This window comes from Anguilla rostrata, chromosome 3, assembly GCF_018555375.3.
Source record: "Anguilla rostrata isolate EN2019 chromosome 3, ASM1855537v3, whole genome shotgun sequence".
Lineage (NCBI taxonomy): Eukaryota > Metazoa > Chordata > Actinopteri > Anguilliformes > Anguillidae > Anguilla > Anguilla rostrata.
In genome coordinates this window covers 73,021,576-73,047,010 of record NC_057935.1, presented here as the reverse complement: position 1 = coordinate 73,047,010, position 25,435 = coordinate 73,021,576, and the positions used below count along the sequence as shown (strand labels likewise).

The 25,435-nt window shown below is 50.3% G+C and overlaps 3 protein-coding genes across 6 annotated transcripts in view; all 3 read left to right on the top strand.

Annotated features, from left to right (window-relative positions):
* The first annotated feature begins 791 nt into the window (after positions 1-791).
* vtcn1 (V-set domain containing T cell activation inhibitor 1) lies at positions 792-4,787 on the top strand. The gene is made up of 4 exons (XM_064329858.1): positions 792-809; positions 1,117-1,546; positions 2,688-2,942; positions 3,233-4,787. The coding sequence occupies exons 1-4, from the start codon at positions 792-794 to the stop codon at positions 3,346-3,348; spliced, it is 819 nt and encodes a 272-aa protein (XP_064185928.1). The 3' UTR covers positions 3,349-4,787.
* A 584-nt stretch (positions 4,788-5,371) lies between these two features.
* On the top strand, positions 5,372-12,944 carry trim45 (tripartite motif containing 45). Its single transcript, XM_064329757.1, has 6 exons — positions 5,372-6,404; positions 6,870-7,615; positions 9,337-9,466; positions 10,350-10,464; positions 11,352-11,478; positions 12,253-12,944. The coding sequence occupies exons 1-6, from the start codon at positions 5,893-5,895 to the stop codon at positions 12,405-12,407; spliced, it is 1,785 nt and encodes a 594-aa protein (XP_064185827.1). The 5' UTR covers positions 5,372-5,892; the 3' UTR covers positions 12,408-12,944.
* Positions 12,945-15,342: 2,398 nt separating this feature from the next.
* Positions 15,343-25,435, top strand: part of LOC135251888 (mannosyl-oligosaccharide 1,2-alpha-mannosidase IB-like) — a 21,933-nt gene continuing 11,840 nt past the window's right edge. For 2 of the 4 annotated variants that reach the window (XR_010329218.1, XM_064329752.1), the window contains exons 1-4: positions 15,343-16,267; positions 16,888-17,366; positions 21,950-22,208; positions 24,179-24,275. Coding sequence is in view for 3 of the 4 variants with exons in the window: in XM_064329752.1 (XP_064185822.1) it covers positions 17,056-17,366; positions 21,950-22,208; positions 24,179-24,275 (667 nt within the window). In the remaining variant the exon portion in view is untranslated. Of the gene's footprint in view, positions 16,268-16,311; positions 16,713-16,887; positions 17,367-21,949; positions 22,209-24,178; positions 24,276-25,435 lie in introns of those variants that run through there. The other 2 variants (XM_064329753.1, XM_064329754.1) reach the window with 2 other exon arrangements.

Genomic DNA, 25,435 nt, shown 5'->3' with positions numbered 1-25,435 from the left:
CTGTTAGGGGCTGTAGCTATGCAGCTGCATGTGACTGTTAGGGGCTGTAGCTATGCGGCTGCATGTGACTGTTAGGGGCTGTAGCTATGCAGCTGCATGTGACTGTTAGGGGCTGTAGCTATGGGTCCCTCTGTTTGACAGGTTATTAATTGTCCCTTTTTAGTCACGGTTAATCATTCTCTCTGCTGCATTTACATAAGTCGAGTCACGGATTACCACATTCTCATTCTGAGCATTGCATGTACAGCGAGTATCACTTAAACCACTCACACACAACCATGACAGTCAGGACAGTGACATTTAAACACACTGCTACACACGAGAACCATGACAGTGCAGGGACAGTACCATTTAAACACACTGCTACACACGGGAACCATGACAGTACAGGGACAGGACCATTTAAACACACTGCTACACACGGGAACCATGACAGTGCAGGGACAGTATCATTTAAACACACTGCTACACACGAGAACCATGACAGTACAGCGACAGGACCATTTAAACACACTGCTACACACAGGTCATGTGAGTAGCCTTGGTTCTCGTTTACTGAGAATAAGTGATTATCCTCTTTTTAATCTCTTCTCTCAGTTACCTCCCCCCACTCCTTTTCTGCTTCTCCTTTATCCTCCTCTTCTTCACTCTGAAGTGAGTGACTGAGTGATGTGGAGGAGGTGGTACGTGGGTGTGGCCCTATCTCCTTTCTGGAGTGAGTGAGTGATGTGGACGGGCTGTGTAGGAGGTGTGTAGGAGGTGTAGAGGAGGTGTGGAGGAGGTGCGCGAGCATGTCTCTCTTCTCTGTAGTGAGTGAGTGAGTGATGTGTATGAGGTGCGTAGGAGGTGTGGAGGAGGTGCAGAGGAGTTGTGGAGGAGGTGCGTAGGAGGTGTGGAGGAGGTGGTGTGCGGGTGTGTCCCTCTCTCCTTTCTGGAGTGATTGAGTGAGTGAGTGATGTGTAGGAGGTGAGTATGAGGTGTGCAGGCGTGTCCCTCTCTCCTTTCTGGAGTGAGTGAGTGAGTGATGTGTAGGAGGTGAGTAGGAGGTGCGTATGAGGTGTGCGGGCGTGTCCCTCTCTCCTTTCTAGAGTGAGTGAGTGAGTGAGTGATGTGTAGGAGGTGTGGAGGAGGTGCGTAGGAGGTGTGGAGGTGTGTCACGGAGTGCATGTTTGTGCCGCAGGCTCGCAGTCTCCCTTTGTGGAGAGTCGGGACACGTCTCCTGTGGGGAACATCGGTGCCGACGTCCAGCTGGACTGCAGCTTCCGTGTGTCCGGCACCGGGTCCAAGCCCGCCGGCTCCGTGTCCGTCACCTGGGAGAAGGCGGGGCTCAGCGGCGTGGTGTTCCGCTACCAGAACGGAGCGGCCCAGCTGCAGAATCAGAACCCGCAGTTCCATGACCGCGCCCAGATTTTCCCAGGAGGCCTCGCTGCCGGCAACGCTTCGCTCCTGCTCTGGAGCGTGGGACCGCGGGACGCCGGAGAGTACCGCTGCAGCGTGAGCGCCCCCTCTGGCCAGGGCAGCACTAGCGTGCACCTCAGGGTGGCCGGTGAGAAGCACGTCATCCTCATCCTCAGCGCTGTAAAGACCAGAGGTGTTCTGCAGCTGGGAGTCTGGGAGCCCGTAGAGAAACTACCACTTAGCTGATTACTCTTCCGGACTTTCTGCAGGGTTTAAGTGATCTAAGTCTGTAACACAAGTATGCAGGGTTTTTAGCGGATAGCTGAAGCAGTCAGCTCAGCGTAGTTCAGTATATACACCCTCATCCTGCTCTTTAGGTCAGGGGTCAGGTTATTGGGAGCTCCTCCCCCTTTTAAGGTCAGGGGTCAAGCTGGGAGGGGGCTCTGGAAAGAACCGAGTTAGAGTTAGAATTCCGTGTGTGTGCGTGTGTGTGTGTGTGTGTGTGCGTGTGTGCGTGTGTGTGTGTGTGTCCATCTGTCAGTGTTGCTTTATAAAAGCCAGGTGTCTTAATCTTTATCACTACTGATAAGAGCCTCAGTAATATCAAATAATAATAACTCACACAGGTCTTATTCAACATTGTAATACCTGTTGTGTATTTTGGTGTGGGCCTTTGTAGAGTTGCCTTTATAGTAATACCTTAATGGGTGCTGTCACAACCTGGTGTAGGTTAGATTGTAACAGGAAACAGGAAATGAGAGAGGAAAGTGAAATAATACTGCGGATCAGTGAGTAGCTCCAGTCCCTACCTGCCTGTCCAATACCAGCCGAAGCCTGGCTCGTGTCTGAAGCCCTTGTCTGGCCGGGGAGGCTTTAAACAGTGAGCTTTGGGACACTTAATCTGCAGGCTGGGACCAGGAGTCTGAATAGCGTACCCCCAACAGAGACCCAAATTCTCATCCAGTCACCTTCAAAAATAATAAAGCAAAATAACAAAATAATGTCCCAGTGGATGGATCTGTAATCCAGCTGGGAACCCTCTAAGTGACCAGAGCAGTGCACAGCGAGCAGGGGGGCGAAACGAGAGCGGAACACACGGAATCCACCGGGCAGGCAGCTAAAGGTCTGAGGCAGGAATCAGAGTCCAGCTGAATGAGAGAATGATCAAACACGAAATCCAGTCAATAAACATAGACGCTGATGAGCTTGTGTGGAATTGCCACTGAGTTTCTGTGGAGGGTACTGGCTGTGAATGTGAAGCTGGGCGTTGCGTTTGTCCTGTGTTCCAGCGTATTCCCCTCCGAGTTTCACCCTGAGCGGGAGGAACCTGACTGCGGAGGCGGAGAGGTGGTTCCCCGAGCCGAGCGTCGCCTGGACCGACCAGCAGGGCCACGCCCTGAACGCCAGCGAACTCCTCTCCAACAACTCCGCCGGAATATTCCGCGTGGTGACCACCCTGCTCGACCCGGCCCAGAGCGACGACACCTACACCTGCCTCATCCGCAACCACCTGGTCACCTCTGTCTCCCTGGCAACTGTTACAGGTGCAGTCAGCCTCTTGATTGGCAGCTTCCGGTTCCCCAGGATATAATGGGAGTCAATATATATAAGGAAACGGCTGAAAATGTTTTTAAAGCAGAGTAGATGCGGTCTGTTTACTGGCAACCATAAAAAGGCAGAAATGACATCACAGTACAGATAGAGTCAGGGCTCTGTTTCCCATTGAGCGCTTTCAAAGGGAACAGCAGGCTTTGTATGTGGACACGCCGTCCTTTGCTGTGAGAGTGAGAGTAAAATAAGCACGGCTCTGACCTGCTGTCTCTGTCTTCTGCAGAGAGCGGTGTGACGAGCAGAACCCGCTTTACCTTCAACCCCGCCCCCACACTGAGACCCCTGCACCTGGCCTTCACCGCTCCTCTTCACCTGTGGACATGCTACCTGCTCACCTGAACACGGGCTGACCTCTACCTGCTCACCTGAACACGGGCTGACCACTACCTGCTCACCTGAATGCAGACTGACCACTACCTGCTCACCTGAACACAGACTGACCACTACCTGCTCACCTGAACACAGAAGGACCACTACCTGCTCATCTGAACACAGACTGACCACTACCTGCTCACCTGAACACAGACTGACCACTACCTGCTCACCTGAACACAGACTGACCACTACCTGCTCACCTGAATGCAGACTGACCACTACCTGCTCACCTGAACACAGACTGACCACTACCTGCTCACCTGAATGCAGACTGACCACTACCTGCTCACCTGAACACAGACTGACCACTACCTGCTCACCTGAACACAGACTGACCTCTACCTGCTCACCTGAGCACAGACTGACCTCTACCTGCTCACCTGAACACAGACTGACCACTACCTGCTCACCTGAACACAGAATGACCACTACCTGCTCATCTGAACACAGACTGACCACTACCTGCTCACCTGAACACAGAATGACCACTACCTGCTCACCTGAACACAGACTGATCACTGCCCTCTCACCTGAACACAGACTGACCACTACCTGCTCACCTGAACACAGACTGATCACTGCCCTCTCACCTGAACACAGACTGACCACTACCTGCTCACCTGAACACAGAATGACCACTACCCGCTCACCTGAACACAGACTGACCACTACCTGCTCACCTGAACACAGACTGATCACTGCCCTCTCACCTGAACACAGACTGACCACTACCTGCTCACCTGAACACAGACTGATCACTGCCCTCTCACCTGAACACAGACTGACCACTACCTGCTCACCTGAACACAGACTGACCACTACCTGCTCACCTGAACACAGAATGACCACTACCTGCTCACCTGAACACAGACTGATTATTAGCATTTCAGATACAGTTCCCATCAACAGTATGGGAATGGTAAAGTTAAATTAGTTATTTTTGCTGTATAGTTAGGACATTTGAGATGAAAACATGATTGGGAGACAGAAGTACAGAAAATTATCTTTTGTTTCATGCAGTTACATGCGTATGTTTCATAATTTTACAGAAACAGCTGTTTTGTGTGTTGAGTGCACAGGCTTTTTAGAATAGACTGAACTGAGAAGTACCTGCTCTGCGAAACACAGCTTAACACTGGCTGAACACTGACGGCCCCCCTGAAGACTAAACACAACAAAATTAGAGAATTAGACAATTAGACTAGGAATGTACATTTTTACATTCTTTTCATATTAAAAAGTTTCACATTTTATTTTTTATTTAGGCTGGAATGTTTAAAAGCAAAGATAATCTCTGAATTTCTGTTCTGTAACATTAGTTTATCCCAGTTAACAGCAATGGCCTGTTTTTATGTCCAATTTACCTATAATAAACCTTTACTGCATCCCGCTGAGGTCAGTCACTGGATGTCACTGTACATTACTGTCGCTATAGAAACGGAGACAGTGAGACAAACGGGAAAGAGCTAACTGCGCGCTAACTACAGCTGCGAACAGTGGCAATCCCATTTATATTCTGAACTACTTGGAAAGAAAGACTGTTTGTTCTTTTGCACCAACTACGTTTCGTGACATCTGAACAGCAGTTTTGTGCTTTCCATGTTTGTTCAGGAATTAGCAAGGATTGTTTTCGGGACTATCTGCCAGTACAGTTTACTTAAGAGGTTAAACAAACTGGTTATTCTCCAAATAATGTTACTTGATCTTGGTCTGTGCTTTGCGGAGACGTGTGGGAGGTTTGCAATGGAACGGAGAATGTTTTGAGAAAAACAAGACCAGGTCAAAACCTAGTATATGGCTGGACCGGCCGACCAATGGTGTAACTTCATCACTCAGTCACAGACATTCGCGTTTGTAGGGCTGGCCCCGTTGTTGCGTATGTGCTTCTGTTTAGTTTTTTTTTTTTTTAGTTTGATGAGTTACTGGTGAGCTATATTGTCAAAGGGTTTGACCGAGGTCACAGACGAAGCTACAAATCCACGTACGAGAGAATACTCTGGAAAGTTGTGCCGAGCTTGCAGCCCTCCACAGGGTGCTCGCTGAGTCTGTCGAGCCGACAGAGGGGGACACCGCGCATTCCGGGACAGGCCGAGTCCGGGCGAGAGAACTGTCTCCACTTTAAAATAGTTCGGCTCCATAAGCCACGCCTGTTAACGTAGAGTTCTGTTGCCGGGGGGGAAGGGAATTTGTCAATGGACCCTTTGGGGAAAAGAACGGTATGCCAGAAGTTTATTTGCAAAAGGAACTTCAGAGGTTGTTTAAGTCGCCGCTGAACGAGATCGCATATTGAAGTTATTCTCTATAAACAACGATTGGTGTTGGGGAAAGTTGATTATTATGCCGATATAACTTATTGTCGAAAGGTCTCAGAGTTTCTGGAGTAGGCTAACTTGGCCGCGGCAGTGGGGCTTCCACCCGCCAGCGAACTCTTCCTCCTTACAGATGTTGTGTCGTGTGTGCGAAGGATTGTAGCGAATACAGAAAACACAGCGGGCATTTTAGTTTAGCATGTCACTCGGAAACACAACGGCGGCCGAGCGGGAGAGAGAGCTGGACGCTACTTCAGCCACAGGCGAAAATGGAGAAGGTAAAGAACCAAAGGAAGTTGCGGAAGGTGTTGTGAACACTAAGGTGGTCTGCCGCGTCTGCAGGCACTTTTACCGGGACCCCAAAATCCTGCCGTGTTTGCACTCTTTCTGCGCCGAATGCATTCGTCTGCTGGAACCGTTTTCGGTTTCTGTCGTTAACGGGAAAGATGACTCCGGGCAGCATTCGCCGCTCCTCCGCGACCAGCAGTCGGTCACGGTGCTGTGCCCGGAGTGCGACTCGGAGGTGGACCTTCCACCGGCGGGAGTGGACGGGTTAACCACGGATCACCTGGCCCTGGACGAGGTGTTTCAGGAAACCGTGCTGAGTGCAAACCACGAGCTGGTCTGCGATCTGTGCAGCGAGGGCAACGCGGAGAAGCGGTGCGCCGTGTGTAGCGCAAACTTGTGCGAATTTTGCTGCCAGGCGCACAGGTCAGTGTCGGTGCCGGTCAGCTGTGCCTGTTTCTAAAACCACACACACACACACACACACACACACACACACGCACTCGCACTCGCACACATACACACGAATGCAATAAACCGTTCCCGGTGCGTCAGTGAAGAGTGTGGTTGTTGAATGTTAAAAGTTCTGCGGTTATCGTCAGCTTATGTCCGTTTAGCGAATTACTTTTTTTAAAGCACTGATTAAATCCTTAGGGTTGGTTTTTTTTTTGAAGAGCGTGCCTAGCGATTAGAAGGTGCCTCACGAAATGCGTAATTCTGCTGTCTTTGAGCTGCAGCGTTCCATAATGAACCCCCAACTCACTGTTTTAGAATAAATACCAAAGCAGCACACAGAGACCCCCAAAGTGAGCGTGTGTGACGGGTGGGGTGTGGAGTATGAGTGGACCAGCGGAATCTGTTGCTATCTCACCCCCCCCCCCTCCCCAATAGGAGACAGAAGAAGACCTCCTCCCACTCTGTCCAGCGTCTGCGGGACCTGAAGGCCCAGGGGCGCCTCTTGCGCCCCGTCCTGTGCCCCACGCACCCGGGGGAGGAGCTCCAGCTCTTCTGCGAGTCATGTGACCTGGCCCTCTGCCGGCAGTGTGCCGCGGCGGCGCACCGTGACCACCAGTGCGGGTACGCGCGCGAGCTGGTGGGTCGCCACGGCGACCGCATCCGGCAGCTGCTGCGCGGGGTGCACCCGCGGCTGCGGCGGCTGGAGGAGGCGGCGCGGGGCGTGGAGCGCAGCCAGGGGGCGCTGCAGGCGCGGGCCGACGCCGTGGCCCAGCAGGTGGAGCACTTCTGCGGGGCCTACCTGCGGGCGGTGCAGGAGCACTGCCAGGCGCTGCTGCAGCAGGTGGAGGCGGTGAGGGCGCACAGGCGGGCACAGCTGCACCTGCAGCGGGCACAGCTGGACCAGGCGCTGGCCGACGCCCGCGCCGGCGTGGAGTTCGCCGAGAGGCTGCTCACCTGCGGCACCGAGCTGGAGATCCTCACCGCCAAGGGCGTGGTCAGCCGCAGGCTGGCCCTCCTGGCGGAGGATGGGCGTGGCCTCAACGCCGCCGCTGTCGCCCCCGACGACGGCAACCTGTGCTTCCTCCCCCAGGAGCGGGCCGGGGAGGTGGGCGGATACCCCATGTTTGGGGTGGTCCTCGCCAAGACGGTGGACCCCAGCAAGTGCCTCATTCATGGAGAAGGTGAGAAAGAGATCAGACTGTCATACTGAGGCCATAGTGTGTGTGTGTGTGTGTGCGCGTGTGTGTTTGTGTCTGCGTGTATGTATGTGTGTGTGTGTGGATGCGCGCGTGTGTGTGTGTGTGTATGTGTGTGTGTGTGGATGCGCGTGCGTGTGTGCGCGTGTGTGTGTGTGTGTTTGTGTGAACCTGGATGTCTGTTGTTTGTCATGAACCCCTGTGCGTTCACGTGGTGTTTGTTTTAGAGCCGAAGGCTGTGTAATGTCCCTGTGAATAAGTTTCCCAGCTTCCCCCTCTAAAACCACAGGAAGCATGTCTGTTTGGAAGGGAGGCATTTGCCAGCATTCAGTGCGTGTGTTATGATTGGAACGCTGGCCCTGACTTGTTTTCTCACACACACACACACACACACACACACACACATTCCAGCACCAGCAGGATGTCTTTGTGTCTTCTGTTTGGGTTAATTAACAGGTGACATTCCTGGTTTCCTCAGAAACTTTTCAAGTGCTCTTTATTGCCGTCGTTAGATAACAGGAATTTTAAACTAGTGCCCCCCTTCCCAGCCACCCCTCCCCCTTGAGAATATTCACTGCACCTCCTTGTTTGCAGTAAAAATGAAAAAATAAATAAAAAAAGTAGCTCCGAACAGTTGTTTTAAAGATGAGCCCCGCCTCCTCCCAGGGCTGGGTTGCTCAGTAAATAATGGTGCGCTGTAGATGATGAGCTGGCATTCTGAGTGCCATTGAGAAGTATCCTCAGAGCAGCATCTCTGTGCTTTATGGTAAATGGTAAATGGACTGCATTTATATAGCGCTTTTATCCAAAGCGCTTTACAATTGATGCCTCTCATTCGCCAGAGCAGTTAGGGGTTAGGGGTTAGGTGTCTTGCTCAAGGACACTTCGACATGCCCAGGGCGGGGTTTGAACCGGCAACCCTCCGACTGCCAGACAATTGGTCTTACCTCCTGAGCTATGTCGCCCCTTTAATAGGGTACTCAGCCCTGTCCAGCGCGTTCACCAGAAATGATACCATTCTGCTTTTCCCTGTGCTGCCTGTAACCAGCGAATCGCTGGTGATCCCAGTGATTCCTCATCCTGTGCTCTCACGCTCCAGCAATCAAATGCTTGGTCTCCAGCTTCTCCAGCAACTAAACTAAGGTCAGGAAAGACTGGCAGACAGAGACTTCTCTGGGCTACAGCTTCTTCACTGAAGCATTAGGCGGTATGGACACTGTTCTGGGGTCAGTGAGAATGGCACACTGCTGTATTAGATAGCGGTACAGACACTGTTCTGGGGTCAGTGAGACTGGCGCACTGCTGTATTAGATGGCGGTACAGACACTGTTCTGGGGTCAGTCAGAACAGTGTGGACATTGAGTCCAGTCAGAATCAGTGCTCTGACTGACATGAGTTGAAACCTCACACACGTGGTATTACATGGAGTAAGAACAGGTTGCATGTCAGGGGTGTGTGCTGTTCCTGCGCATTTTTGGGAGGGGGGGGTGGTTTTGAATGACTTTATTTTCAGTGATACCCCCCCCCCCCCGCTTAGGTGTGTTTTCATTGGCCACAGGTGAGGACGGTGGAGTAGAGATCACAGGAGTTATTCTGTCACAGGAGAGTGTGATACTACAGCGGGTTATAAATACCCTGACCAAGAACTTCTGCTTCAGACCGCCTTCTGTGATCACCTGTGTGACCTTTGACCTTTGACCCCCCAGGGCTCCAGCGGGGGCGGGAGGGACAGAGGGGGGAGTTCACGCTCCTCTGCAGGGACTCGGCCGGGGAACCCATGGGACGGGGGGGCGAGGCCGTGTTGGTGAGCATCGTCCACAAGGACAAGAAAGAGTGGTGAGTATCCCCCTCCAATAAGGGCCGGGGTCAGGGGTCAGACAAAGGAGGAGCCAATTACATTACAGTAGTGTTTACCAACCGGTGTGCCGTCAGGCCGAGGTCAGGTGTGCCGTGTGAAACATCCTTCTGATGTTCTGTGTGTATCTCTCTCAGGTGCTGTGTGTGTAACTCTGAGGTGCTGTGTGTGTAACTCTGAGGTGCTGTGGGTGTAACTCTCTGAGGTCCTGTGTTGCCTGTGTGTTGATTCTTGTTGCCTGTGTGTTGATTCTTGTTGCTTGTGTGTTGATTCTTGTTACCTGTGTGTTGATTCTTGTTACCTGTGTGTTGATTCTTGTTGCCTGTGTGTTGATTATTGTTGCCGGTGTGTTGATTCTTGTTGCCTGTGTGTTGATTCTTGTTGCTTGTGTTGATTCTTGTTGCCTTTGTGTTGATTCTTGTTGCCTGTGTGTTGATTCTTGTTGCCTGTGTGTTGATTCTTGTTGCCTGTGTGTTGATTCTTGTTGTCTGCGTGTTGATTCTTGTTGCCTTTGTGTTGATTCTTGTTGCCTGTGTGTTGATTATTGTTGCCTGTGTGTTGATTCTTGTTGCCTGTGTGTTGATTCTTGTTGCCTTTGTGTTGATTCTTGTTGCCTGTGTGTTGATTCTTGTTGCCTGTGTGTTGATTCTTGTTGCCTGTGTGTTGATTCTTGTTGCCTGTGTGTTGATTCTTGTTGCCTGTGTGTTGATTCTTGTTGCCTGTGTGTTGATTCTTGTTGCCTGTGTGTTGATTCTTGTTGCCTGTGTGTTGATTCTTGTTGCCTGTGTGTTGATTCTTGTTGCCGGTGTGTTGATTCTTGTTGCCTGTGTGCTGATTCACACGTTGCTCTCGCCCGTGTCCCAGCGTGGTGGAGGCGACGGTAGCGGACAACGGTGACGGGTCATACGGCGTGTCCTACGTGCCTGCTGAGCCGGGACCCTACTCTGTGTGGGTCTGCGTCAAAGCCCAACACGTGAAGGTAACAGGCCCGCGCCCGCATCACTTCCTGCTTCCTTATGTCACTTCCTGTTGCTACTTGTCCTACTTCTTGTTTGTCTGTCAACCCCTGAGGGTCGCTAATTAGGGGCCGTTTGGATGATTTGTGGAAGATGATGGGGATGATGAACGTGATTATGCTGAATGGAAGATAATGGTGATGATGAACGTGATTATGCTGAATGGAAGATGATGGTGATGATGAACGTGATTATGCTGAATGGAAGATGATGGGGATGATGAACGTGATTATGCTGAATGGAAGATGATGGGGATGATGAACGTGATTATGCAGAATGGAAGATGATGGGGATGATGAACGTGATTATGCTGAATGGAAGATGATGGTGATGATGAACGTGATTATGCTGAATGGAAGATAATGGGGATGATGAACGTGATTATGCTGAATGGAAGATAATGGGGATGATGAACGTGATTATGCTGAAGTAATAATAACAGTGATAAAGATGGTGGTGAAGATGATGGGGATGAAAGTTATGATTATGATAAAGATAATATAGATGATATTGGCATTGATGAAGATGATGGTGATGATATTAATTTAGGATATGATGATGACGATAGTGATCACATTGATTAAGTTTATGGTGGGAATGGTGATTATGATTATGATGATAAGATATCGGCCGTGATGATGATAATGATGATAATGATGATAATGAAACTGGTGATGATCCTGAGGATGGTAATGAGGAGCTTGGTGGTGGTGATGATGAGGATGGTGATGGTAATGATGATGATGATTAGGATGATGATTAAGAAGATGAGGATGATGATTATGAGGATGATGATGATGATGATGATGATGATGAGGAGGATGACGGTAAGCGTGTGTGTTGACCGCAGGGTTCGCCCTTCGTCCTGGCGGTGCAGAGGAAGTTCCGGCGACATCGCGGCACCTTCCACTGCTGCTCCTTCTGCTCCAGCAGGGGGGCCAAGGACGCGCGCTGTGGCTGCGGGGGCAGCATGCCGGGTAAGAGTGTGAGTGTGTGTGTGAGTGTGTGTGTGTGTGAGTGTGAGTGTGAGTGTGAGTGTGAGTGTGAGTGTGAGTGTGAGTGTGAGTGTGAGTGTGAGTGTGAGTGTGAGTGTGAGTGTGAGTGTGAGTGTGAGTGTGAGTGTGAGTGTGAGTGTGAGTGTGTGTTTGTTTAAATTAGATTCCCATTAGCTACTGTATTGAAGCAGTAGCTACTCTTCCTGGGGTCCCCTGTGTGTGTGAGAGAGAGTGTGTGTGTGCGTGTGTGTGTGTGTTGTGTGTGTGTGTTGTGGTGCTGATGGATGTGTGTGTGTTTGTTAATTAGATCCCATTAGCTACTGTATTGAACAGTAGCCTTTCCTGGGGTCCCCGTGTGGATGTATGCTGTCTCGTGCGTGCGTGCGTGTGTGCTGCGGTGGTGCGGTGGTGTGAGTGTAGTGTGTGTCTGTGTGGTCTGTGTGTGTGTGTGTGTGTGTGTGCGCGTGTGTGTGTGTACGTGTGTCTGTGTGTGTGTGTGCGTGTGTGTGCGTGTGTGTGTGTGTGTGTGTGTCAGGGACAGGTATAGACAGGTTGTGACAGGAATGCTCCTCTAAACTATCTGAACTGCTATTGCAGCTGTTTTTCTGCTTTTTGTGTCCCTCACTGACTGGTACAAAGGTACAGACAGACCAATCACATGCACAGTCTGTGTGGAATTGACCAATCACGTGCGCAGTTTGTGTGGAATTGACCAATGACGTCACATTGTTTGTGCTGTGTGTTGTGTGTGCCCAGGGGGGTACCAGGGCTGTGGACACGGGCACCGGGGGCACCCAGGGAGACCCCACTGGTCCTGCTGCGGCAGCGTGCTGGAGGGGTCCGAGTGCGTCAGGCCGGGGGGGGGCATCCCCTGCTCCCCCCGAAGCGTCCGCAGGACCGTGGAGCTCTGAGCGCCCACGGGGGGAGCCCCCCCAGTCCCTGTGTGGTGGGGGGGGCGTTTGGGACCTGACCATGCCTGCTAGGAGAGGGGGGGCTGTTTAATGCTGTACAAGCAGGGACACACACGCACGCACGCATGCACACACACGCACACACGCGCACGCACACACACACCATACGCACAAACACTATTTCTACTGTCACCATTTCACTTGCGAACACACTCTGTTTACAGGGCACAAGAAAGGATCTTTTGGACATTTAGTGTGCATAAAAATTAATCTATATGTTTAATGGAAAATATGTATTTTGTAGTTAGGGCATATTACATAATATTATTCATATTGTTTTGTGCATTTTTATACTTAAATGTTGTAGTTTTTTAGCTGCATGCACATGGTCTCTGTACCAAAGGATGGACTGCTTGCCTCAGTGCCTCGCTGTGTAATGAAGGAATAAAAAGTTTTTCTTCTCCTTTATGATACTGATATATATTCTCAGCTATCAATAAAATAAATGCATGCAATGGCTTTGACAGTCATCAGTAAGCCTGGCAGTGTACAGTATATTTCTAAGCATGGAAAATTATTTTCAGAAAATGACGCATGCAACAGGAACTACCTGCCCCGTTCTCTTTCAGTAGCTCGACTCGGATATACCCAGCAGCTCCAAATACCGGGTTAATAGCACAACATGCACTCCCGTTTGCATGTTTGAATGAGTGTTTTTGTCTGTTGGTTCTGTTGGTCTGCTCCTTCTTGGACACTAGGGGGCAGCAGTGTCCTGTACCGCACGTCCCTCTTCAGCTCTTTCAGGAACATTAGAGGAAGAACAGAATGGGCTATAAAGACGGGCGGCAAACCTCTCTGGTGCTGAACACTGATAATTCTGCAGCAGTAGCGATTCTCCGTTACACTTTATTTGCGCAGTAAACACATTCATCCAGAGAAACGGGCAGAATTTAATCATGTCACTTGCACAGCACTGATGCACCCGGTTCCTGGGATTCAGTTTAATGATTACATGTGTGGCACTTTTTCTTGTGAGTCAAAGTTGAGCACAAAGTGCTGATTGAACACAGGTCTGCTTCTCTCTCTCTCTCCATCCCATAACTGCATCACCATGGTGATGGCGCTGGGAGAAGCCCCGCCCTTCTGCTCACAAACATCACCTGCCATGCAGGTAATTCCCATAATGAGAACATAACCTTCAGCCTCTCATTCCCTATGTGGATCAGCCTAAACGGGGTTTTGCCTGCCGTTAACCGGGACGTCCGCGGCAGGGCTCGCCCGCTGCGGCGGGGAGAGGGTGCCGGTAACGGGGAGAGGGTGCCGGTAACGGACGGCCCTCTGTGGCCCCGTCTCTGTTCGCGGCTCCAGGGCGGGGTGACCCCCCGTTCATGCACTGAATGCTGGTATTCACAAACGCCAGGAGACGGGCATTCCTTTATTGGGAAGTGCTGGAGCATGGCATGCATGTTTATAGTACCATCGTCTCCTCTCTTCCTGAGACTCGTACTTCGGTTCTGTAGCTGTGACACAGTTATCTGGCTGTGCCACAGGCTTTATCTGGTCTGTGTGGCAGGAGGAATTTTCCTCAAAAGCAGTTTCTTACCCGTCACTAAGGCAACCAACTGCAGGAAGAAAAGTATAAATTATTTCTCTGAAGACATTGCGATTTGTGAGCTATTGTAAAGTCTGGCGGGCGCAATGGCCGACATCAAGACAAATGTGACAGAAGAGAAACGAGAAACTGGAGAATCAGAATATTCAAACGTCGAATCTTTCACATTTGTGGCGATCTTCACACTCTGAAATACAGTAGACCTGTGGATGACCATGTTCTCTCCCTGTTATGTGGAACATATCAAGGCCTGTTTTCATGTATCCCTGTTTCGTATGTTTCATCTGCTATGAGGCTGTGATTGTAATGTCTTCTGATGACAGTCGCCCACCACAGGAAGCATTTCTGGGGTGTAAGCACTGCAGGCATTTGACACCCCCCCAGCCGTGTGTGTGTGATTGACAGACAGGGAGTAGATTGTACTTTGCCAATGGCAGCTTTGTTATGCTGACCTTCAACCCCCCCCCCCCCCCGCCCCCACATGCATGCAGCCTATCGCTCCTATCAGCACATTAGCCTCTCACCCAGTGCAGCTCTGGCCTGTACACTGCAAAGTGCCACTAGCACAAAGCCCTGCTGCATTGACCCTGAGCAGCGTGGGCAACTCCCGATCAATCCACGGTCCAGTTCAGGCTATGTGTATATAAAAAGACAAAAAAAAAAACCATGAAGCAAATCATAAGATTTCACTGATACTCAATTCTGAAGCAAGCTTCACCCATTACTACCAAGGGTATGCAGGTGAAGCTCAAAGCTTCAGCCATAGCTTAGCTCAACACTGGCTGCTGCCCACGTGAGGTCATACTTTTTGCAGCTTATTGGGACACAGAACACAGGAGAGGCACCATTGAGAGCATCCATATAGTGTACATCTGTAGCTAATTATGAAGCGTAAGGCTACAGACTCTTTACTTGTTTCAGTGTATTTTCAAATATATATTTTTTGGGTTTTGAATTAAAACATAAGTGTTTATAATTTGAATTTGAAAGAAAACATATTTTTAACTGAGTATTTATTTTTTGTTAAATTGCCATCAATTGATTTGTCACTAAAACATCAGGTAAAATGAATGAATTGCTTTTACAGAATAAAATTAATTAAATGACATAACTGAAGTATAAAACCGATGTAGTTCGTACTTCCTTACAAAAAAGCATTTGAGTTCAATTTTTTTGCAACATTTAAAAAATATGTAATGTATTTAGTTAACCAGACAAGGGGCTGGTGTAATGTACGCTAAATATTAGTCACAGTCAAAACTACTTGCATTCCGTGATATTGCACACTACATCTCAACGTTGTGAATTGTTAGACGCTCCCTTGGTCCCTCTCGCCCGCTAGCTGATGGGACGTTGGAGGACCGAGAAGAGGAGGAGCGGTGCAGTAACGCTAGCTTCGTTTGTGAGGGAGGGCTATCGATGCTAATGCAATAAAACGGGGAGAAAGATCGCTTTGTAATGCACACCGCTGGCGAAATGTGGGGATTTTTGAAAAGGCGCTGGCTGGACGCGATGAATTAGGATGGCTGTTCAATAATGTTGTTTTGTCTGTCAATGGGAGCAAGCGGATGCAGCGCCGGTCCGTCACACCACCACACGAAGCGGCGAGCCAGCCTAGCGGCTTCTATTTAGACGGCGCTAGGGATTGTGTAGCTGACTCCGTTGTGTACAAAACAGAAGCCCTCTCGCGTCGTTTACGACCAAAAAAAGATCTGGGTACACATCTGTGCGAATGTATTTTTCCTCTATTTGAAACTGGTTGTGCCGCTGATGCACGGGGGCTATCCTGCACAGAAGCCGCCGACATCATCGGAGGCCTGGGGGTAATTATTGGGACATTCGCCGCAAGACTGGATTGATTCCAGAACAATGTCAAGGAAACTGAATATTGTACCAAAACCAACTTCCAAACATTCGCTTGTCATTCCTTCCCTGCACGGTAACCTCAGAGATGTGAAAATGCCTTGGATTTAACCTCTTCGTGCACTGGTTTTCTCCGTTTTAAGGATACGTTTGTTCCTGGGGAATCTGTTTAATTTAAATTGCAGGAAACGAACCAACTTGGTCGTTAGCAAACCGTCATAGTTCATACAATACAAATTCATCTAATCCGTCTCCGGATTTCATCCACACTAGTTAAACCAGGTCGCTAACTTGGTTAGGCATATTAGCTAGCTAACCTGCTAGCTAACGGACAACAACATCACGACCGATGCATATGGATCGGAATGCCAATACAATTTTCACGGTACGTTAATATTTAACTTTGCTTGACAGCAATATGCTATTCCCATTAGCCTTTGTGGCTCAAAGGAGACAGGGTAATTCGGTGCAGTAGCTGCGTGCATGACAAGCCATCGTTTGTTATAGATGGCTTTTGATGCATTGCTGGCATAATGCAGCCTTGTTAACCGGCCGAAAGATATTTCCAATTACACCCGGGGGAGTGATACGCGTTAAGTTCGCTAATAACTGCAATAGTTTAGAGGTGGCCGTGTGAAGGTTTTAACCTGCCTTGGGCCAGAAGCGTTCAGATTAGGTGTTCAGTTAGGCTTGCGTGCTTGGGCTGTTGAGGTTCTGGGAATCAGAGAACCAGCAGTAGCACAGTCCTGTGCGGTGGAATTCATGCACAGGTGTATGAGAGGCGCGGCCATGTAAACGGACCTGACGAGCAAGTTTTCGCCCTGCCAAGGGTTCGTGTTTTTTGAATATACAAATCACTGGCAAATAAACACTTATCGGAAATATTTTCCATAGTAAGCTTGTTAACTAATCGTAGGTTGTATGATAAAGGGAAACAGTGTTATGACGATTTACACGACTGTGTGATTTTAATTTTTATCATTTCTATTTACATTTTTCCCCCAGAATATGACAGTGTCGTTGAGTTAATGGAGGATTATCGCCGCGTCCTCTTCAAGTAAACGACACAGCTGTATGCCTGAACGAAACACCGACCGATATGAGATAATACCGCGGCAGATGAACGGAAGTAGACTGTGACATTTATTCAGCCGACTGACTGGATCATAGACCATGACCACCCCGGCTCTGCTGCCGCTGTCGGGCCGCCGGATACCCGCTCTCGCAGCCGGCGCCTCGTCCTTCTCGCACCACAGAGCCACGCTCAGGCTTTCCGAGAAGTTCATCCTCCTCCTCATCCTCAGTGCCTTCATCACGCTGTGCTTTGGCGCTTTCTTCTTCCTCCCGGACAACTCCAAGCACAAGCGCTTCGACCTGGGTTTGGAGGACGTGCTGATCCCGCACATCGAAGCCAACAAGGAGGGGAAACTTCCGGGCGGGCAGATCATCCACGGGCAAGGCGGCCACGACGAGCACCGTCACAGGTACGGCCCGGTGACTGTGCTGCTCGTCTTGTATGCGGCGATCATGCCGCCCAGATTTCTGTAGTTTATGGATCAGTGTTGCGTGACCTCTTGGGGACATGCAAATAATTATTTTCTGATTGGGGGTTTATGCCAGGGTTGTCTGTAAAACGTATTGTGACAACTGCTGTAATAAATAAAATTTGATTGATTGATTGATTGGCCAGTGAGGTTTCATGAACCTCTTAATGGTTGAAACTTACACAACAAACAGTAAGTGAGTCACAGATAACATAGTTGCTCCTTTAGCAAGATTCAGCAGGGATTCACCAATGTTTACCTCATGTGGCTTTGGTTCATTAGAGTGATGTTATTTAAAGATCACAGAAATGTTCACAGCCTGGTGCCCCAGAAACGGCTGGGTTTCTGTTCCTGCTTAAAGTGCTGTTATTTCATTGGTCTACAGCCCTCACTCAGGGGCTGCCACTGGGTCTGAATCTTTGATCTCTGTGTAAGTCAGGCTGGTTGAGCTGATGTGATAGGCACAGTGGCTTGGATAGAGCAGTGTAGGAGCTCAGCGCATTACTGCGCCATGCGGGTGTTTTATAGAGCAGTGCATTACTGTGCCATGCGGGTGTTTTATAGAGCAGCGCATTACTGCACATGCGTTTATAAGCAGCATACTGTGCATGCGGTGTTTTATAGAGCAGCTCAGCGCATTACTGTAAACGTGTTTTATAGAGCAGCCATGCTACGCGCTGCATGTTTTATAGAGCAGCTCAGCGCATTACTGCGCCATGCGGGTGTTTTATAGAGCAGTGCATTACTGTGCCATGCGGGTGTTTTATAGAGCAGTGTATTACTGTGCCATGCGAGTGTTTTATAGAGCAGCGCATTACTGCACCATGCGGGTGTTTTATAGAGCAGCGCATTACTGTGCCATGCGGGTGTTTTATCGAGCAGTACATTACTGTGCCATGCGGGTGTTTTATAGAGCAGCGCATTACTGCGCCATGAAGGTGTTTTATAGAGCAGCTCAGCGCATTACTGCACCATGCGGGTGTTTTATAGAGCAGCACATTACTGCGCCATGCGGGTGTTTTATAAAGCAGCACAGCGCATTACTGCGCCATGCGGGTGTTTTATAGAGCAGCTCAGCGCATTACTGCACTATGCGGGTGTTTTATAGAGCAGCTCAGCTCATTACTGCGCCATGCGGGTGTTTTATAGAGCAGCTCAGCTCATTACTGCGCCATGCGGGTGTTTTATAGAGCAGCGCATTACTGCACCATGCGGCTGTTTTATAGAGCAGTGCATTACTGCACCATGCGGGTGTTTTATAGAGCAGCGCATTACTGCACCATGCAGGTGTTTTATAGAGCAGCGCATTACTGTGCCATGCGGGTGTTTTATAGAGCAGCTCAGCTCATTACTGCGCCATGCGGGTGTTTTATAGAGCAGCTCAGCGCATTACTGTGCCATGCGGGTGTTTTATAGAGCAGCTCAGCGCATTACTGAGCCATGCGGGTGTTTTATAGAGCAGCTCAGCACATTACTGAGCCATGCGGGTGTTTTATAGAGCAGTGCATTACTGCGCCATGCTGGTGTTTTATAGAGCAGCACATTACTGTGTCATGCGGGTGTTTTATAGAGCAGCGCATTACTGCGCCATGCGGGTGTTTTATAGAGCAGCTCAGCGCATTACTGCACCATGCGGGTGTTTTATAGAGCAGCTCAGCGCATTACTGCACCATGTGGGTGTTTTATAGAGCAGCTCAGCGCATTACTGCGCCATGTGGGTGTTTTATAGAGCAGCTCAGCGCATTACTGCACCATGCGGGTGTTTTATAGAGCAGCTCAGCGCATTACTGCACCATGCGGGTGTTTATAGAGCAGCTCAGCGCATACTGCCCCATGTGGGTGTTTATAGAGAGCTCAGCGCATTCTGCGCCATGCGGGTGTTATAGAGCAGCTCAGCGCATTACTGCGCCATGCGGGTGTTTATAGAGCATGCATTACTGCGCCATGCGGTGTTTTATAGAGCAGCTCAGCGCATTACTGCGCCATGCGGGTGTTTTATAGAGCAGCGCATTACTGCGCCATGCGGGTGTTTTATAGAGCAGCGCATTACTGCGCCATGCGGGTGTTTTATAGAGCAGCTCAGCGCATTACTGCGCCATGCGGGTGTTTTATAGAGCAGCGCATTACTGCGCCATGCGGGTGTTTTATAGAGCAGCTCAGCGCATTACTGCGCCATGCGGGTGTTTTATAGAGCAGCTCAGCGCATTACTGCACCATGCGGGTGTTTTATAGAGCAGCTCAGCGCATTACTGCGCCATGCGGGTGTTTTATAGAGCAGCGCATTACTGCGCCATGCGGGTGTTTTATAGAGCAGCTCAGCGCATTACTGCGCCATGCGGGTGTTTATAATGCAGCTGTGGGGCTACTGTTGCCCCCTCCTTGAACCCGGAGCCACCTCTCTTCCGCACCCCAGGGCCACGGTGCAGCTCACCGCCAAGCTCCTCACCCTCCTCCTCGTCCCCCTCCTTCTCTGTGCCTTCATTGCGCTGTGCAGCTCACTGCTTCCTCCTGGATAACTCCTAGAGACAGTGCTTTTGCGTGGGCCTCTTACACATTATTTATTAATTCATGCATTCTTTCTTTCTTTCATTAATTTATTCATTCATTCATTCATTCATTCTTTCTTTCTTTTTCTATATTGGAGGGCTCTGCTTCTGGTTATTGATAGTGTGGAATTGTTTAGACAGGTCAATCAAAGACGATGCATCAGAAGAGCGTTTGCGTTTCCTGAGCGTATGACAGAGAGGAAGTGAGGCGTACCGTGGAGCAGGATGTTCACACGCTTCGCTCTTTTTCTCCTGGCTGCTGGGAGGCCTGCCTCTTACCCACAATGCCCCGAGGCGGTGATGCGAGCTAGCGCTGCTGTGGGGCTGTCAGACTGGCCGCTTGGATCCTGCAAGTCTGAGGGGGCTGCACTCCGATGCTGTATTCAGGGGAAACTGATCTGCAGTTAGTCCTGTTATGTAAAACGGAAGTGTTGGCACAGAATTCAGTATAAATGCCACTGCTATGGTAACAAAGGCATCACTGCTATAGAAACTATATAGCATCGCAGTGCTATTTAAGGGTAAGTCAAGTAACATGGACCTTATTTCCGTTCAAATAACGCTGGTCCTGCTTCATGCAAAATGACTGCTGCTCAGCCATGCTCATTAAGACTGTCTTAACTTCACGAGAGACCAGATAGTTTACTCAGCATTGTGAGCTTATTGACATGCTCCATTAACTGGGCAAACAATGATGCATTGCAATATAAAATAAACATTCATTTTGCTAGCTTGACTAATGTTAGCCAGCAAAACTTATAGCTAGTTGGTGCAATCACTGGCACACAGTCACACATGCGAGCACTTGTGTGTCTATAGATGCTCATACACACACATACTCTGACACACACACACACACACACACTCGTACATGTACACACACACACTCGCACACACACACACACACTTGCACGCACACACAGACACACACTCGTACATGTACACACACACACACACACACACACACACAGCTGGTGTGTTCTCTAACAGCAGGTTCAGTGCCGGTTTAAATGCGCGTCTCCCTCTCCACTGAAGTGTTGGGGTGGGGAGTGTGGCGGTGTGGTTAGCATCGCGCCGCTCGCTGTTCTGTTATGTGCTGTGGTGCTCGACGGTTAGCGAGCACTTAAACTGCAGTTAACGCTCAGCGCTTCAGTGGAGCGTGGGGGGGGGGGTGGGCGGGTTTCACACCCTCACTCAGCTGTGCTGTTACTGCATAACAGACGTATGTCCATGAAGCCTGCTGGGCTCTAATAGAGGAGGGGGGAGGGGGGGCGTGTCTGTAACGAGCCTCGTTGGGCAGAATTAGACACCGTGTTTATGCTTATGCTGATATGTTTATGCCTACGTGTTTATGATTGGTTGAATAAGCCAGGTTTCAGTCGCTGGGATGAATGTGACCTTGAGCTGTTGTGTCTGTGCCCTTCCTGGTTCCCGCTGTAGGTGGCGCTCTTACGGTAGGCAGCGACACGTTGGGTACAGAGCGCGTGCAGCACCACAGCTGCCGGTTAGTGTGTGGAGAGACCTAGACTGTGCCACAGAGGTTGCAGGTTCAAAGCCGGGGTAATGCTCTGCTGTTGCACTGCCTGCCAGGGGTACAGCGCTGTACTGCTGCAGTAAACATTCAGAGGATATAATGTTAAAATGGCCTGTGCTCAGATGTAAGCTGGTAACAGAGTTGTATCAGGTGGTACCGCAGGCTGGAGCTGAGTTACTATCTGTGGTCTCCTTGCGTGTCAAGCCTGCAGATCTCCTCTGTTAGCCTGGCGAAAGCTCTGGAAATCAGGGCAATTAATTGGCCCCATTTTGGGGGAGTAACGACTGCAGTGGGTATGGTGGCCCTTAATGGGACCAATGGAGAGATGATATACTGGGTGCGTCACTGAAGAGCAGGGAAGGAGAGAGTACTTCCTGTTTCCATCTCTCTGCCCACTTCCTGCTTCCTGCTGTGCGTTGACTTCCTGTGCCGGTTCCCTGCAGGGAGGAAGAGGAGAGCTTGCGGAGTAAGATCCGCGCGGACCATGAGCGTGCGCTGCAGGAGGCCAAGGAGAAGCTGCGGAAGACGCGCGAGGAGCTGCGGGCTCAAATCCAGACGGAGAAGAGCAAGCTGGCCCAGGACCTGAAGCAGAAGGAGAGCGAGCGGGCCCTCCCGCCCGTGCCCATGCCCAAAGTGGTGGGGGTCAATGATGGGGTCCCCGGGGACCCCGCCGTCCGGGAGAAGAGGGACAAGATCCGTGAGGTACGGGGTACAGGGGCGGGAAAAGAGGGACAAGATCTGAGAGGTGGGGGGGTGGGGTGTAAATTTACATGACTCCACGTCTGATGACCGCTCACCTGAGCATCAGGTGCACGGCCAGTACATCTAACGGCTCTAAGCAGTAATCACACCTGGCAGCAAAGCAGACGCACTCAGTGCTGAGTATTTCCATGGGCGGGGCTTGTTGCTGTGGTGTTCTCCATGGGCGGGGCTTGTTGCTGTGGTGTTCTCCATGGGCGGGGCTTGTTGCTGTGGTGTTCTCCATGGGCGGGGCATGTTGCTGTGGTGTTCTCCATGGGCGGGGCTTGTTGCTGTGGTGTTCTCCATGGGCGGGGCTTGTTGCCGTGGTGTTCTCCATCGGTGGAACTTGTTGCTATGTTGTCCTCCATGGGTGGGACTTGTTGCTATGTTGTCCTCCATGGGTGGGGCTTGTTGCTATGTTGTCCTCCATGGGTGGGGCTTGTTGTGGGCCTATCAGGGATCTGTAAGGGGTAAGCGCCTGCTGGGCACTCGGGTTCTGAAGTGTCAGGTGTCAAGCCCTGCCGGACACAATGGCTGAGGTGCAGGCTGTTTGTGTGAACATGCTGGCCTGTGTGGCTGACTCTGGGTAAATGTGTGTGTGTGTGATGTGTGCAGGGAGGGGTCTGTGTGGCTCAGTATGGATGAACGGATAATGGATAATGTGTTTAGGGTGTAGCTGAACGCTGGGTGAAGCCTGCGGTGTTGAGCATGTAAATATTGTATTAGCCGTCAGTGCTGAGCGCCAAGCGTGGTGTGAAATGGGCTGTTTAACTGGCTTTGACTGGACGTCCGTGTGCACACAGCCATTTACATTTCCTCTTCCTGCCCCGTCAACCTGGGGCTTCTAATGGGCCCTGTGCCTGGAGTCACCCCGGTGGGGGCGGGGTTGGTGAACAGAAACCGCTCGCAGCCAATGAGTGAATATGTAACTATTTTGGGTTCCGGAACCCTGAACCATTTCAGAATCTTTTTTATTGTAATTTTTTTTTTTGTCTGTGATGAAAGAAGTAATTGTATCGTCATCTCAAGCTACCGGCTGTTCTTTGTCTCTCCGCTATTGCAGGGTTATAACTTGCATAAGACAACGTTTTCAAGTACAGGACACATTTTGTTGGCAGCTCTAGTGCTCAGAGAATTCAGGAGCGGTGATTTATTTAACAGGATATCGCCCTCACGATTCGGAGGAGTCGCGACGTGTGAAATGAATCGCCATGGAGACTGAACACCCACTGCGTGTGCCAGTCGTCTCCCCTGTTCTGACACGGTCTGCGTGTGCCAGTCGTCTCCCCTGTTCTGACACGGTCTGCGTGTGCCAGTCGTCTCCCCTGTTCTGACACGGTCTGCGTGTGCCAGTCGTCTCCCCTGTTCTGACACGGTCTGCGTGTGCCAGTCGTCTCCCCTGTTCTGACACGGTCTGCGTGCGCCAGTCGTCTCCCCTGTTCTGACACGGTCTGCGTGTGCCAGTCGTCTCCCGTGTTCTGACACGGTCTGCGTGCGCCAGTCGTCTCCCCTGTTCTGACACGGTCTGCGTGCGCCAGTCGTCTCCCCTGTTCTGACACGGTCTGCGTGTGCCAGTCGTCTCCCCTGTTCTGACACGGTCTGCGTGCGCCAGTCGTCTCCCCTGTTCTGACACGGTCTGCGGGTTCCCTTCACACGCTTTCGGGATCGCATGCGTGTGCGGATTACACGCATGTGGATCACAGCTTGTGTGTGTGTGTGTGTTGATTTGTGTTCACAGCGTGTGTGTGTTGATTTGTGTTCACAGCATGTGTGTGTGAGTGCTGATTTGAGTTCACAGCGTGTGTGTGTGTGTGTGTTGATTTGTGTTCACAGCATGTGTGTGTGAGTGTGTGTGTTGATTTGTGTTCACAGCATGTGTGTGTGAGTGTGTGTGTTGATTTGTGTTCACAGCGTGTGTGTGTGTGTTTCAGATGATGAAGCACGCGTGGGACAGCTACAGACAGTATGGCTGGGGACACAACGAGCTCAAACCTCTCGCCAAGAAAGGGCATTCCACCAACATCTTTGGTCAGTAATGCTCTCTCACACACACACACTCACACTCACGTTCATGCTCACATTCATACACACACACTCACACTCGCCTGTAAGTGCATGCAGTGAGTATTGGACACTGGGCCTATCTTGCTGTATGAGAGAGAGAATAATTCAGCTCTGTGAACGTCTTCTGGTTTACCAAGGTCTTGAGTGTCTTATTTATCCTGTAGCAGACGGGTCTGTCCTGGGAGTATTTATCCTGTAACAGACGGGTCTGTCCTGGGAGTATTTATCCTGTAACAGACGGGTCTGTCCTGGGAGTATTTATCCTGTAACAGACGGGTCTGTCCTGGGAGTATTTATCCTGTAACAGACGGGTCTGTCCTGGGAGTATTTATCCTGTAACAGACGGGTCTGTCCTGGGAGTATTTATCCTGTAACAGACGGGTCTGTCCTGGGAGTATTTATCCTGTAACAGACGGGTCTGTCCTGGGTTCAGTGCTGCTGGGATTCAGGCTTACAGCCAGTGCTCTCTCTGTGGGCGTGGCTTGTGGGCCTGGCTTGTGGTAAAATCATGGTGGGCGGTTTGTGAATGTGGCCAGAGCCTGTGTTTCAGTCCCTGTGGAAGGGTAGCTCTTATAAGGGGAGTAGAGCTGCCTTCATTAACCCGCCCTGTGCATTGTGTGGTGCTGTTAGCGGTGGGGCTAGCAGTGGGTGTGCTCTGATCTTCTCTAGATGTTCCTTCATTATTAATTCAGTGTACTGTATCAGTTTGTCTTTTTCTCTCTCTCTCTCTCTCATCCCACCCCACTTGCTCTCTCACTCTCTCCTGTCCTCTCCAACCTGCTCTTTCTTTGTCACAGTGCCAGTCTCCCTCTCTGTCTCTTCCACGTTCCTCTCCATCTCACTCTTTTCTTTCTCCTTCTCTCCTTCTCTCTCTCTCTGGGAGTGCTGGCTGTGGGTTATTGATCACAGCAGATGAGAGGCTGTTCTGCAGTGCGTGGCCCCTCGACGCTGAGCTGATATTCACCACCGTGAACAGAGAGAGTTGACTTCTCACAGTTTTTGTATATTATTTCACTTTTAGTGTTTGTTTTTGAATGGCTGATATTTTATATATTTAGAGAAGTTTGACAAAGTTTATAATATGTAAAGCATCTGGAAACGTGTTGGGGGAAGAGTGTGGTATT